Source organism: Mustela nigripes, chromosome 1 (genome assembly GCF_022355385.1).
Source record: "Mustela nigripes isolate SB6536 chromosome 1, MUSNIG.SB6536, whole genome shotgun sequence".
Lineage (NCBI taxonomy): Eukaryota > Metazoa > Chordata > Mammalia > Carnivora > Mustelidae > Mustela > Mustela nigripes.
In genome coordinates, this window is record NC_081557.1 from 104,185,541 (window position 1) to 104,201,426 (window position 15,886).

The 15,886-nt window shown below is 44.9% G+C and overlaps 1 protein-coding gene across 6 annotated transcripts in view; it reads right to left on the bottom strand.

The window, feature by feature from the left end:
- The window catches only part of DYNC2H1 (dynein cytoplasmic 2 heavy chain 1), a 256,601-nt gene that overhangs the window by 161,424 nt on the left and 79,291 nt on the right, over nucleotides 1-15,886 (bottom strand). For all 6 annotated transcript variants that reach the window (XM_059418474.1, XM_059418477.1, XM_059418470.1 and 3 more), the window contains exons 52-58: nucleotides 14,125-14,267; nucleotides 9,900-9,981; nucleotides 7,825-7,979; nucleotides 6,670-6,807; nucleotides 1,950-2,063; nucleotides 1,245-1,405; nucleotides 503-626 (exon numbers count right to left, since the gene is read on the bottom strand). In XM_059418474.1, the coding sequence (XP_059274457.1) occupies nucleotides 503-626; nucleotides 1,245-1,405; nucleotides 1,950-2,063; nucleotides 6,670-6,807; nucleotides 7,825-7,979; nucleotides 9,900-9,981; nucleotides 14,125-14,267 (917 nt within the window). The remainder of the gene's footprint in view (nucleotides 1-502; nucleotides 627-1,244; nucleotides 1,406-1,949; nucleotides 2,064-6,669; nucleotides 6,808-7,824; nucleotides 7,980-9,899; nucleotides 9,982-14,124; nucleotides 14,268-15,886) is intronic.

Here is a 15,886-nt window from a genome sequence, read left to right on the forward strand (position 1 = left end):
CCTCTTCTGGCCCCGAGACACATCTTTACTGGATAAAAGCAACTCTGAAACCAGGTTACCAGTGTCAGAGATGCTGCACATGACACTTTGAATAAAAGGTCTTAAAAAAATACCAGAATCCTGGAAATCAAACTATTCACTAAAATGAGATGCAAGTACTGTAGGGCTGAGTATCTGTCATTATACGACAAATATGCAGGAAGGAAGAAAGAGAAACAGATCAGGCAAGTTCGAAGTCAAGACATGACAGAGGACTTCCAGCAGGTCAGAAGGTTCAACAGCACATAGGACACTAACGGTGCTCCCCAGCCCCAGCCCGGCGTCCTGCCCCCCATCTGCAGTCAAGCCTTCTGACACAGAATCCCTACGGCTTATCTTTTTTTTTTCCACTTTTAATTTTTAGACAGTGTAAATAATCAGTAATGAAAAGTCATCACATTCCAACAAGCAGAACATTATGCAGTGTGGGAAGGGAACAGATAGCACAGCTGTTAAAAATTACCTTTGAATCAAAAGATCCCTTATTTTTATAAAGAAGTTCTTCAACGCTCTCTCTTATTTCCTTTGGAATATTTCGTGCATCAAAAGTTGCTATGTCTTCTCTTACACCTCTTTTTGCAAGGAAACTAGAATCAAAACATTACTTCAAATGAGGCTACACAAAGTCTGTCACTTCTGACAGGAACACGGATTTACGTCCCGGCTTATTTATGGGGCCCTGCCCTCACCCCTTCCGCCCTGGTCTCACTCTGCCAAGAGTGCAAGCGTCTGAGAACAGGGACGATGCTCTCCCCTCAGTAAATCACAGGCAACACAGTGCTCTGTGCTGGTGCTGGCCAAAGAAATGACCACATTTACTGAGATTTCTTCAGGATCTCAGGCATTCCTTTCTCCCTCTGTGGACACTCATGTCACTTATTCTGGAGAAAAGAAAATGTAGATCTTGGCAGAGGATCACATGCAGTATCTTGAAATATTATAGCCAAGTGTGGAACTAGAGAACTAATGAGGCACAGCTCAAGAAACAATATAAGAAATATTTAAAAATATTAACAAGGGGCACCTGGCTGGCTCAGTCCGTTACTGCTAATCCGGGGAGTGACTGCTAATCCGGGGAGTGTGGGCTCGAGCCCCCTGTACGTTGTAGACATGACTTAAAAATAAAGTCTAAATAAATGAATCAACCAATCAATGTGCATTTCACTAGTGAAATAACAACATTTTTTACAAATTCAAGAACTTACCTTTTCATGCTCACCCAAGACGTGTCGAAGATACCCATCAACCTTAAAACACCCTCTAGGATATCTCTGATGACATCGGGTGGCATGCGCAGTGAGCGAATCTCTGAAAGAGACTCGGGCTTAATGTTTCCAACAGCTAGTTTAGCTTCATTGACTAGAGGCTAAAAAGACAAAGACCACTTTTTATTTTCAAAAAACATATGTAAAAGTCACTAACTCTAGAAGTTATTGCATATTTGTCATTTTATTAAAAACAACTCGACTTATTAATACCCTTTCTCTTCAAACATCAAAATGCCTTGAAACACACAAAATACAAAATCTTCACATTCTTGCCACCATGACTGTAGGAGTTTAATTTAGAAAAATCCAATTTGTTTTGAGACAATTTGCCATTTTCAAGAAGCTCCTTACATTCTACAACCAGCTGGCTGATAACTTAGTAAGGAACCAAAAAAGGGGCCCAAGAGTTTGACTTAATTCCCCTACAGCACATTTTTCTCCTAGACGAACACCATGGTTCAGGGAAGATACAGATAGTCTCTGATGACCTTCCTTCTCCCCGCAGACCTCCCCAACCCCTTCTCCTCTGTGAAAACTCTCTTCTCCTGGTCGACAGCTAGGCCAAGCTGCTAACACCACTAGGACTCCTAGACATAGTTGGGAGTCAGACCCGGCTCAAACCACATGTCCACTGGAGCTCACCTGCACTTCTTTTAATTCATCGTCAATTTTGTTTTTTCTTTCTTCAATTTTAACAACTTCTTCGGCAATTTTGTGCTTCAGTCTTTCAAGCTCTGTCTTTTGCTCACTAGCATCCTATGGGAATATTTAAATGGCATTCCAATTAATTTTCATGCACTCAGTATTTTAAAGCATTATATCAAAAATATGTTATCTTAAAATAACATTTTCTATTAAATATTTTTCTAATGTTAATTGACATGAGAGTTTCTAAAATGCCTGGGAAATGAATGCTATAATTTACTATACATTTATTATCAGGAAGTTTCAACGCTTTATTTGTTGTTAATTTTTCTGAAGAGCAAAGCAATAAATGCTTTTATATAAAAATCAAGCAACTCAGAATTGCAGAACTGAGAAAATTATCCTAAGACACATGTAACACTTGCAATGAATGATCCAGATGTTAGTACTACTATGCTCATCTCATACATGAAAAAATTGAAAATAAAATCTTCTATAATTCTAACAGCAAAGACTAACAATCCTGAGAGACTAGAGAATATTAAAACTTTGTGTTTCCATACTTTACTGTAGACAAAAGTTGAAATTGTGACAAATAATACGATGGTAAATAAATCAACAAAAACCAGTACAGAGTCCAACACTAAATTATATACTGGTGCCAGGTGTTTTTGGCCGTGCAAACATCCAGAATCCCGCATACATAAAGATGATGATTGTGCCTGATTCCATCTGGTTTGTCGATGCTTACTGAAAAACCAGAGAGGAAATTTTGTGAGGAAACTGTTCAAGAGCCCTCACAACGGTTCTCAGCTACATTCTAATCACTCGGGGAGCTTCAACACCAACCCCTGGTGCTCTGTTGCCAAAATATATTAAAATAGTTCATCTGGGTGCAGTGAGGGCCCAGAAATATCTAAAGACGAAGGTGGTTTCAATCTGGAGCCAAAGTCGAGAATCAGGGCCCTGGCCCGCCCCTCTGCAGTCTCCCTGTCAGCCCCCTTGCCCAGCAGGCCCATAGGTGCTCGGCTGCCCACCTTCCAGTCCCCACCAGCGCCCTCAGGTGGGCGCTCCCGTTCTCCACCGCACATGGACACTCCCTCAAGGGCCCAGCTCACATGCTGCTTCTTTTCTTAACCTGCTCCACCAACTGGAAGTTACCCCTCCTCGAGATTTCATGGTATTGAATTTGTACTTTCCTTATGTCACAAACCCGGAGCTACAAGCTTTGGAAGTTCACACGGTTTTACATTTAGCTGTCTCTCCAGACTGGACTTCGAAATAAAATGATGAACCAAAATGTCTGCTTCTTATAACTAAGCAAAATTGCTGACTTACAAGATACATGGCCACTCTCCTGCATCTCAGCTAGACAATACCACTAGTTACAGTTGTAGAAAACCCATCTGCAAGCGGCCCGACCAGAGAGCGGCCCAGCCATCCCCGTGTGACCACGGCCCACGGCTCACCGGGTGCACACACTGCTCAACGGCCTCCTTTCGTAGACAACATCACCCTTCTCACAGACTTCGCGGGTTTCCTATCTCAAATTACTCCAGAGGTAAGTATGTGACAGGTATTTTTAATAATAAAAATGGCTGTCTGCTTTACATAAATATTTGTATTGTTCCCAAAATACCTTGAGGAAAAAGTGATGCTCAAGTTTTACAGCATGAAAATTACACTTGACTTTCTATTACATTGCTGACCAGGTCAGGTACTCGATAAAATCCTAGAAACACTTGAGTCTGTGCGTAACCATCACGTATCTGGAAATGTTGCCACTTTGGGGAGTTTCCCAGGTGCCAATGGAACTCTTCAGGCATATCAGGGGAAATCCTGATTCTGTTATTTGAGTCAGTCTAGACAACCCTCCTGTAAAGCTCACAGTCCCTGAGAACCCTCAGATCTCCAGTGAAGATGACCAAACTTACAAAGAAAGCTTCTCTTGTGAATAAGAATAAAACAATCAAGTATGAAAAATACCCAAGAAAACACAGCTGGGAAACAGAAGATCCCAGCAAGTATCCCCCAAGGCCTAATGCATCAATGAAAGAGACCGACAAAAGGGACGTGTGAAGCTAATGACCCTCCTGAGAGATACCATCACAGCAGGAATGAAACACCCATGAGAAGAATTAGAAAACGGGCAATTTTTAAAGGAAGTAGAGCAAAAAGAGGAGGACAAAGTTGAGGAAGCATAGGAACATTAGAGATGCAGAAGGGGAAGCCCACAGTCCAAGTACTGAGCATCCTGGAGAGGGAAGACAGAGACATGGAGGGAGGGAAGTCCCGACCCCACACGGCAGGGAGCCTTCCTGGGAACGGGGAGGGAAGAGTCCCGGGGGAGAAGCCACACGTGTCCAACACAGTGAACAGAAGTAAACCTAAGCCACGGCAGATCGCGTCACCTGCAGAACAACAACTTCCACAAAGTCTTGAGACAGAAAAAAGAAAACGATGACCTGCAAAGCACTGGAACAAAACGGAGCGTGGAGTGTTCCCATTACGACAAGAGAAGCTGGAAGGAAACAGAGCAGCACATTCTATGTCTGGAAGGAAGGGATCGTGCTTCTGGATGACTGACCATGTCGAGCATCTCTTCGAGCACTTACTGACCCTTCCTATGTCCTCTATCCCACGGGCACCTTCAAATCTGTTGCCCTTTTTAAAATTAGACTTTTTGTTTTATTGTTGTGTTCTAATGGTTTCTGTATATTCTGGATGCAAGTCAGTTATCAGATTTTTGTTTTGTAAATTTCTCCCAGTCTGTGACTTGCTTTTTAATTTTCTTCAGAACGTATTTCACAGAGAAGTTTTTAATTTCGACATGGTCCAATTTCATCAACTTTTTTTCTTCTCCTATTTTGGTGTTCCAACTATAAACTCTTTGTTTCACCCAGCATCATAAACATTTCTCCTGTTTTCTTCCAAAGTTTTTAATTTTATGCTGTACGTTTAGATTTATGATCCATATTCAGTTAATTTTTGTTCAAGTTTAAGGTAAAGGTCTTGTTTATTTTTCCCTATGTGGATATTCAAATACCATTTTTTTAAAAGACTGTCTTTTCCCCCATTTTTTGGCATTTTGAATAAAATCAATAAAATGCACGTTAGCCTGTTTCTGAACTTCCTAATGTTACAGTGACCTGCTTGACCACCATGACACCATATCACACGGCCTAGATAACTGCAGCTCAAGAATAAGTCTCCTTTGTTTAATATTATCTATTTATTTAGAGAGAGCAGGCAAGCATGACAGAGAGCACAAGCAGGGGGAGCAGCGGAGGGAGAAGGAGAGGCAGACTCCCCATGAGTTGGGAGCCTGATGTGGGGCTCGATCTCAGGACCTGGAGATCAACACCTGAGCCAAAGGCAGAGGCTTTAACCCACTGGAGCCCCCCAGGTGCCCCTCAATAGTAAGTCTTAAAGTCATAACTTTCCAAACTTACTATTTTGTGAGTTTTTGTGCCCCTTCGTTCTATTGGGATTTATACATTAGTCTATTAAATACTAAAGTTAATTTAAATAAAAGAGGCATTAGACTTGCAGTAAGGTTAACAGTCATGACATGAAGATGGAGAAACATATCTGAGACGTAACCGAGGAGGTACACTTACAGAACTGAGAGATTCGTGAAAGGAAGGACTGAGAGAACGGAAGTCTAATATAATCTGGAAATTCTGTCTTGAACAATTAGCTATGTTGCCGACAACGCAGGGAACAACAGTGCTGGCGAGGCTGTGGAGAAAGGGGAACCTCCTACACTGTTGGTGAGAATGCGAGCTAGTGCAGCCACTCTGGGAAACAGCATGGAGGTGCCTCAGAAAGTTAAAAATAGAGCTACCCTATGACCCAGCAATCATATTACTGAGTATTTACCTGAAGAAGATGAAAACACTAATTCAGAGGGATACGGGCACCCTGATGTTACAGCAGCATTATCTACAACAGCCGGCCTACAGAAGCAGCCCAAGCATCCATCAGCGGATGATCAGATAAAGGAGACAGGGATATAATGCAGACACCACAGAATGTGACCCAGCCATGATGCTCACAGACCCCTAGTAAGACGCGCCCAGCAGATGACTGGGGATGTGAGTCTGCAGCCCAGATGACACAGGAGGGCTGAGGATGAGGGGGCGGATGAGGTGGTGGTCAGCACAGAGGCGTGGCCACAGCCGCAGGGGAGGGCATGCGGACTGGCACCTGCGTGGAGAATACCGACAGAGAACTCTCCCCTGAAGGGTTTGACAAAGGAAAGGCAATGGCAAGAAGCGGAGAGAATCAGAACACTAAAATACCATGAAAGTGTAAGTAAATGAATAAAGACTTGTTTTGTAAATCTTGAGATTATTAAAGACAGGAGAAAAAAACCTTTGAAGCCTTAAGGGGATAATTTAAGAAAAGAAAATAATAAATAAAAGTTAATACCAACTTAACTAGCAGAGGATAAGCAAAGCTGCTTACCAACAAATTCAAACCAACTTGAAATGTTCCTGTATTTATAAGGTTTGGGTAGGTCAGCAGATGGCGAATTGAGAAGAACAGAGCTATGATTTTAAACATGGGCAAATACTCTGCTTTTCCGCCAAAGCTCAAGTCCCTAACACGGGCGGTGGGACTCAGCACAGACGGGGAACACTTCTTCAAGCCCAGTGAGTAGACACGTGGACCCTCGCGCGGCAGCGGGCACGTGTCCCCGGCAGCGGCCCACCTGCATGGACGCGGTGATCTCCTGCAGGGCGGCATCTGCCTCGTCCTGCTTCGTCTTCAGCAGCGCGCTCTGCCCTCCTGCTCGCCTGCTCAGCTCGTCCACAAGTGCTTTAGCTTCGTTCAGCTTAGACACACCAGCCTGCAGCAGTCAAAGTGGCATAAAGAAAGGTATTTTATACACTCTCTCTTGATAAATGGATAAAGATGGGGGATATATACATCCAACGGAATGTTCTTATGTTCGAGAAAGAATTGAGGCAATCTTTCAGAAGGAAAGAATCCAGGGAAAACGTGTACACACAAATGTTAGCAAGTGGGCTGGGGCTGTCCGCGCTGGTCATGGCAACAACTCACTCAGCCGCGTGCCCAGTAAGCTGAGGCACAGAAGACAAACAGCTCTAAGTGGCACATGTTTGAGAGCTGCAAGACCAGGGTTTTCCCCACTGAACTGCTGAGACAGAAAACAGAATGCAAGGAAAGACTCAGCAAACCTTCTCCACTTCTCAGGCTCCCTGAGTACGTAAAAGGCCTCGTGGGTGGGCCTCGGACCCTGTGCTGGCCGTTACAGCACCCCATCCCACGACCCATGAGTCATCCAGGCAAGGAAAATATGCCCCCTCTGCAGTAGGAGTTAGGGGTTGGTCACCTAACAAGTGAGAGGATTCAGAGAGACAGTAACCGCAAAAAGCATCATAGCCAACACACACCAAGCACCCAGCACAGAAGACAGCAGCCTGCTGGCTCTTCATCTAACCCACTCACACCCAACAGACCCCATTAAGTCACAGGTCAGCAAGTTTAAGTAGTTTACCCACAGCAGCACAGAGAACTGAAGCAAAAGAATGACCTTCTAAGTATAGTTAGAGGCTTGCTCTGAATTAGACAGAGGCGTGAGAGGATGGTCAGTTAGGAAAGACCCTAGTTTACGACACTAACAGAGAGACACGAGGACTCTAGAGAGCACATGCTCTCAGACAACTTCTGAAGCCAGCATTTAAGTTGAAGCTCTGTAACTACAGAAATGTAGAAAGACAACTGTTCAGAATGAACAGATAAAAGTATTATTTTATAAGGTATTATTTCATTTTAAAGGTGACTCTAAAGCCTAATCTCAGATACTGTAAAGTACAATGGCTGGAGGTGACCGATACAGCACCTGCAGATGACTTTGTCTTTTCAACAGCTCGTTCTTCTTGCTGCTACTGATGGCAGAATACACGCGCAGGAAGGTCATATACCGGCTTGGTGTCGCACCATGTGCTTTACAAGACTCATGGATTAATAAAAATGACTTTAGAAAATCGGGATCAACTGGAAAGAGAAAACAAAATGATATGATATATACATGATCCGTCACGAAGGAGAGAAACTCATCTCAACTCTATTCCATACCAGATACTTCCATCTACAGAACTATAAACACGAGGCATCATCTTTGCATAAAGGTACATCAATTCACAGTTCCTATGTTCCTAATGTATTTGAGTTACTTAATTTCAGTGCTGTCTGTCCACTGTGACATGTTTGCTCTGAACACTTTTATCACTGCAAGAAAGAGAAAATTACAGGCTGTCACAGCACATCAGTTAGTTGGAATAACAGAACATGTAATCCAGGAACAAACATGGCAAAAGCTGCTTGTGGAAGAGAGACACCAAAGCAAGGAACACAGATCCACTGTCGTTTGACACAGGGCAAAACAGAACCTCCAAACCAAAACAGGAAGAGTCAGTTCACGCAGGATGAACACATCCGTTACTAAACACATTAGCTTCCTCTCATCGCCTCATACCGTGCTCTTTCACATTCTCTGCCTTGGTTAGTAAAGGCAACTTCTCATTGCTATTCTAAGCCAGAACCCTGAGAAATGTCCTCATGTCCTCCTTCCTCACGGCTGCAGCCTTTGGGTCATCAGGCCCCCCCCCTAGAACGCCGCTGGGTACCCCCTGTCCATTCCTTCCTCTTGGATTCCTGCAGTGGCCTTGCACAGGGCTCTGATCGCCTTTGATTTCTCCCTACACCCCGCTAGTTTCCAGTAACTGAGGAAAAGGATGGACACAGACACTCGTGTTTCTACAGTAAGATTCTGGCTACATCTCTGCTAACATCTCTCCAGGACCTTAGATCACCCACAAGTCAGAACCCGAATTCCTCAGGGCGATACGGGAGGCCTGTCATTCCCAGAGCCGCCTGCCCTCCCTTCATCTCTTACTCTACCTCTCACACATCCACGTCTCAGCCGTTGGGCTGTTCACAGATCCCGTAAAGCAGCTGCTGGGTTTCTCAGTGCCTTGTCCGTCCTAGTCGGTCTTCCCCAAACTGCCCCCATCTGCCGTGTCCATTTGCCGTAACACTGCCAGTACGTCCCCTCACTCTCAGAGTCACTCCATATCACCTCCTACCATCGCTCACCTCACTGGTCCAGAGTTTACGTTGATAGAGAACACAACTCCTGCTACACTCCATTACACTAGAGCTCCCAAGGCACCTCCAGTATCCAGCCCCATGCTTCACGCAAAACAAGTTCAATAACTAACTGGTGACTGGATCATTAGATAAGCAAATTAATGAAGTGCTACGATACTAAAAAGGACTACATTCAAAACGAACTGGGAACTGGCAAAACTAATCAGAGTAGAGCTGAGAAAATATGACGTCCACACTCAAAGAGCACCATAAACCTTTTCATGTATGAGCTGCATGCTGTGACCTATCTCAGCAAAAAGTGAAAACTAATAGAAAAGTTTAGCCTTCCAGCTAAAGACACCCAAGCAAGTAGCACATCCAATCATCTGGGCAAAGTGTAATTGTTTAACTTCTTAGATGTAAACAATAGTTAAGGAGTTAGGTCCCATATAAAATGACATAAACATGAGTTTATAAACATAGCTTTAGTTTCGTTTTCATCAAAAGAAATCTTTGTTAGGGACACCTGGGGGCACGGTCTGTTGAACATCTGACTCTTCGTTTCTGCTCAGTTCGTGATGTCAGTCAGGGATGGAGGCCCATGTTGGGCTCTGCCCTCGGTACGGACTCTGCTGGGAATTCTCTCCCTCTCGCCCTCTGCCCCTTCCCATCTACTCTCTCAAATAAATAAATAAACCTTTTTTAAAAGAAAGCTTTATGTTAGTTTATCATTGTTCAAATTTATCATCGCTGTGAACCTTTAATGAATCTGTAACATCAGAAAATGGCAAGTCTTTCACAAAGTCAGTTTCATCAAAATACTACCTGAGGTTTTTTTTTCTTCTTTCCTTTTTTTGTCGCTATATTTTTCTTCACCATCTGTTTCACTGAACAACATTTCAGGGATCTAAAACAGAAAGAGCATTTCTTCAAACATCATCTCAGTATGATAAAGTTTAGATAAACCCAATATCAAGATTAAGAATTTTTTAAAAAATGCTTTTCTTCTAGGTTTCTTACCAGACTCAGAGAAATAATGAATATATGCATCTTCAGAGATATCATTTCCTAGATAAAATTTTGACATACATCAACCACCAGTTGATTGCGAATGACTGACAACCTCACCTGAAAATGACTAGACCATGTGAAATGAAGGAAATCCGTTTAGACTGAATTAGGAAATAATCACAAATGCTATTTAAAATCATAAAATATGAAAAATAAAAAGTTTTATTTGGCATCAGGGCATAAAGGGATAGTAAGGATTCTGAGTTTTCCTAAATAAGAAAGAACTAAAAGAAAATAATTCCACAACTGTTAATTAACAATTTCATAACTGATAATCCTAAAAACTATCTGTTGTCAAGCTACTGCTAAGATTTTGCCACACCACCACTGATAAGACCAAGTTTCATAAACACATCATTATGATGATGGAAAGTGTGATAATCCAGGGGCTCCCGGGTGGCTCAGTGGGTTAACACTCTGCTCAGGTCATGATCCCAGGGTCTTGGGATGGAGCCCCACATTGGGGTTCCCTGTTCAGTGGGGAGCCTGCTGCTCCCTCTGCCCCAGCCCCACTTGTGCTCTCTCTTTCTTGCTGTCTCTCTGTGAAACAAATAAATAAAAAAATCTAAAAAAAAATTTTTTTTAAGTTTTAGAGAAAGAAGCTATCAGTTTCCTGGGAAGAAAATTACAGTAGCAGAGCGCTGACATTTCTGTGACAGGAAGCCCAGCACGTCCAGGCGTGCGGATCAAAGACTCATTTCCTCGATCTCCCAGAGTAAACGCAGCATCACATAAAAGGCCCTTAACTGACGAAGAATTTGAGAGCACCATGGTTCACGACCAGAGAGTACAGTTTTTTCCTTAAACATTTTCACTGATTTTGCCAAAAACCTAGAGCCTCTGGGAGAATACTTTATATTTATCCTTTCAAATCAACAGAAATTTTTTCATAGGAAACTTGCTTTCTTTAAACTAGTCTGTCCTGGGGCGCCTGGGTGGCTCAGGCGGTTAAACTAGTCCGTCCTTCTGTCAACCGGCCGGGCCGTGTAAGCGTCTCACAAGACGTGCGCACACCAACATGTCCCGCTGCGCATGTTACACACGTACAACTTCACGTATCAGTCCACGTGTCCTTACGTACAGTCCCATCAGTGACGCTGGGTGACAAGACCATGGCCTACCCCTAAACAACGCCCCCGTCTGCAAAGCATTCCTGGCTGGACTGGCCCACGCTGGCCTCTACCTCCAGGTCCCCTCAGAGGTAAGAATGGCGCATGAGCTCCAGTAACTCCCATTCACAGCCTCCCCTCTCCGTTCCTTCAACTCCTCCCTCCTGTCAGCTTCCCCACCACCTTCTCCTCAGCCAATCCCGCCCCACCCCAAAGGCTCGGACCCTGAGACCGTGTCACTAACAACCCCTGGACACATTCCGCCGACTCACTGGCAAGTATCCCGGTGGGCCCAGCCCGCCCCCTTCGTGAGGTCAATAACCCTCAGGCTCCAGCAAGACCCGCGCTCTAGGAGCCTGAGCGTCACCGCGCTGTCATTCGCCATCTTCCTATTAGAGCTCGCAAGTCCCTGGCCCTCGCACGTGGGGTCACACTCGAGTAACAGACCCCAGTGCGGGCCAAGGGCAAGCGAGTGCCCACGGCAGGCCTGCACTGGTGAGCGTGCAGGTGACTGAGGGACACACACGCTACGCTGACTGGCCTGGTGGCCGACTCATGCCAACCCTTGGGCCACCCGGCCCTCGCGCCCCCTTCTCCGCAGCCTCCCGCTGTCGCTCGTGCAGACTGCCCTGCAGGCCTTCCTTCCTCCCTTCAGGACGCTTCCCTGGGCTTTTCTCTCAGCTCCTCACCTTCCTTTCACTGAGAAAACAGAAACAACCAGAAGACTGTCCAACTCTTCCCAATGGCACCCCTGCTGGAGCCGGGCCCCGGACTCTGCCTTCTTCACTGCAAAGGCCCATGCCTGGTCCTCTCACGTGTGCACTAGACCCGCACGCTGTCTGCTCCGCAGGGACATGGCTCCACAACGCTTCTGCCTTCCATAAACTTCTGCCTCCTTGTGAGCATTCCCAGCAGCACAAAACATGCAACAGTCTGTCTCATCTCAGAAGCTTAAAAAAGCAAGCTATTATTTTCACCCACTCCTTTCCTACTGACCCATTTCTCTCTTCCACTTAACAACAAAACGCCTCCCGAGAGGGGACCACACTCGCTCTCGCCAGGCCCTTCTCCTTGTTTCTGAAACCCACCCCAAGGTGGCAGCTCTTAACTGAAGCTGCTTCATCAGCCTCCCCCTCTCCTCCGTGCAGCGACAGGCGACAGCTCCCAGGCCCCCTGTGTTTGCGTGTGCCCCCCGAAATGCAGCATGTGCTCGCCTTCCTGCTCCTCCGCTCTCCCTCCTGCTTCGCCACAGCAGCCCCTTCTCCGTAGCCCTTGCTGTTCCCGCCTTCCCGCGTCAACCTCAGCGTCTTGAAGAGCCCAGTCCAGACCGCAGTCCGGGGCTCTCTGCACCCTGCAGCCAACGCTCATTCCTTGGGGCTATCATTCATTCTCATAACAGAAAATACCACCTCTACGCTGACAATTCCCACTTTTTTATCCCGGACGCCTGACCTTTCCTTCCCCTGCACTCCGGACTGCTGCATCCGGAAGCCTTCTCCGCCCTGCAGCTGGGAGGTCCGACATCGCGTAACGAACGCGTCTACACCTGGAAGCCTCATGTCCTCCCATCAAAATGCTCTTCTCAGTCCCCCGTTCTCCACGCTCAGTCACTCCATCCTTCAGGACTGAAGCCAGCATCCTCGGCAGTACCCCAGGGTCCTCCCCTCCTTTTACACCTTAGTGCCGTCTGGCAGCAGCTTCGGTTGTCTCTACAGGAAAACGTCTTCCGAATCTTACCCCTTCTTACGGCCTCTCCCACTCCGTCCCTAATGCACGCCATCCCTCGCCCTTGCTGGATTACTGCAGCAGCTTTGTCACTAATGTGACCCCGGCCTTCGAGAGTCTATTTGCAACCTAGAAGCCAGAGTCATCCCATTAAGACATGAGAACGATGTGTCAAAACCTCCAAAGGCTCCCTTCCCGGTTTCCAGGGAAAGCTGAAGTCCTGAGAATGGCTCCCAAGCCCCATCCTGACTGCTGACCTCGTCCTTCCCTGACCTCGTCTCCAACTCCTCTCCCTCCAAACCACTCGCTAACCGCTGAATGGGCTTCCGCTGACCCCCCGAATCACCAGGCAGGCTGTCCTCTCATCGATCCCCCCAAACCATGTCAACTCCCTGAGGCAGGACTTCTGCCCGCATTTTCTCTCCTATGACCCTAACACAGAGAACAGAGACACACCTTAGAGACCCGATAATTACTTCTTAAGGAAGCTGCTCATTTGTGTGAGCTGATTTGTGTCCTTTTCCTATCCTTTATCTAACTGCTGCAATCTAACTTAATATCATCTCATCTGTAAAACCTTATCTCTTATCCCAAATTACACTCCTCCTCTGACTCATGATAGGCCGCAGTTTGTACCCCTACTACACAAGAATGAAGAAATGAATGATGGAGAATATAAGTATTATTCAAAGAGACAAAGCTGACAAGTATAATTTCTCAAACAAAACTATGGCAAAGGCTTCTAGTTAGGATGGCACAAAGGGTTCACACTTCACACACATCCCTCTCCCAAAACTTAGCACCGCAATGATAGTTTTTGTTTTAAAGATTTGATTTTTTTTTTAATTTAAAAAAATGGCTTAAATTACTGCTGCGATGTTTTCAGCATAGGCTAGCTAATGAAAGGATAACATTTTTCAAGTACAGTAAGTACCTCCGTTGTCCTTAAGAACATACTCTTCAACATGAAGTCCGACTCTCAAACACATCACACAAGAGCACAAAGGAAAAAGAGGGGTTTTCAAACATGTATGTTCAGTGCCACAATTACGTAATATAACAAACGCCAAAAAAGTCAGGAAAATCTGTAACTTTAAAAAGAAAATATGCTGGTTTGCATTTCCATGCTTAGAGGTTAAACTTACTTTCCTCATGCTGCTGTCTGACCAACCCTCCATCCACAAGACCTGGCATTTCTTATGCAAAGCTGGGTTACTCTCACAGTTGATGATGAAATTTAAATTTGTAGAATCCATTATCAAGACTATATGCAAATTTTGTTGAATTCCTAAAAAAATAAATTATTATGGGCATTAAAACAATAATAACTGGGGATATCTGTTATGTGGTCTTTTATGAGTTTAAAATTTCTAAAATGAAATGGCAGGAGCCATTAAGCAGTATTACAGTTACGATTTTTGTTTTTGTTAAAAAACACCTGCGTGTGTATGTGTGTATGCATGCTAAGAGAACAGATCCAGAAGGAACTCCTGAAGAAGGCAAGTGTGTGTACCACATTGCTGCTTCATATGTTACTTTTCAAAGGTGATACTGGATTCTACCTTACAGTGTTTCTTTTAAGGATTTTGGCTTCAATATTCAAAGCAACTGATATTCAAAATCAGTTTCATATTCAAATATTCAAAGCAAACTGATCTCCAATTTTCTTTCAGGAGAAATTATTTTTCCTGTTTCAATATCAATGTTATTTTCCCTTCATGAAAAGGAATTTGGAAACTCTGCTTCATTTTCTTTGTTCTGAAACTGGGTCAAAAAGCACCAGGATGACCTGTGTCTCAGAACTGCGGTAGCGTTTCCTTGTGAACTTGAAGGAGAGGGAAGGGCGGTAGCTCTTCATCCAGTTTCTCTGCTTCAATAAGAAACGTCCTTTCAGGGACAGAGTAGAGCTAAGCATAGCAGTGCCTTACCCCCACGTCTTCAATGGGGCTACACACACAGCACATAAAACTGCTTTCGGGAGGCACTTGGGTGGCTCAGTGGGTTAAGCCTCTGCCTTCGGCTCAGGTCGTGATCCTAGGGTCCTGGGATCGAGCCCCACATCAGGCTCTCTGCTCAGCAAGGAGCCTGCTTCCCTTCCTCTCTCTCTGCCTGCCTCTCTGCCTACTTGTGATCTCTGTCAAATAAATAAATGAAATCTTTAAAAAAAAAAAAAAACGGGGGCGCCTGGGTGGCTCAGTGGGTTAAGCCGCTGCCTTCGGCTCAGGTCATGATCTCAGGGTCCTGGGATCGAGTCCCGCATCGGGCTCTCTGCTCAGTGGAGAGCCTGCTTCCCTCTCTCTCTCTCTCTCTCTGCCTGCCTCTCCATCTACTTGTGATTTCTCTCTGTCAAATGAATAAATAAAATCTTAAAAAAAAAAAAAAAAAAAAACTGCTTTCAGGGCTCAAAGAAAGTTGGTAAGCTAGAGAAAACTAGAGAGTCTGGCAAAATGTAAACAGTTCAGTAATTTTCTAAGAAAGGAGATTCTAAACACTGGCTTTACCACAGAGAAACAGAAGCACTGAAGTAAATGTTCCAAGGGAGACTGAAACACTTTCACCTTTCCCTTTTGCTAAAATTTTGCTGACACGCTTTTACTAAAGATTAGCTTTTCTAAAAGTACCATATTAAAAAAAAAAAGTGTAAATTACCAAACAGACCGAAGATTTAAGATACCTTTGCAACCTAATCAGAAAAATATGGCAAACTGGGACGCCTGGGTGGCTCAGTTGGTTAAGCAGCTGCCTTCGGCTCAGGTCATGATCCCAGGGTCCTGGGATTGAGTCCCACATCGGGCTCCTTGCTCGGCAGGGAGCCTGCTTCTCCCTCTGCTTCTGCCTGCCTCTCTGTCTGCCTGTACTCGCTCGCTCGCTCTCCCTCTGTCTCTGACAAATAAATAAAATCTTAAA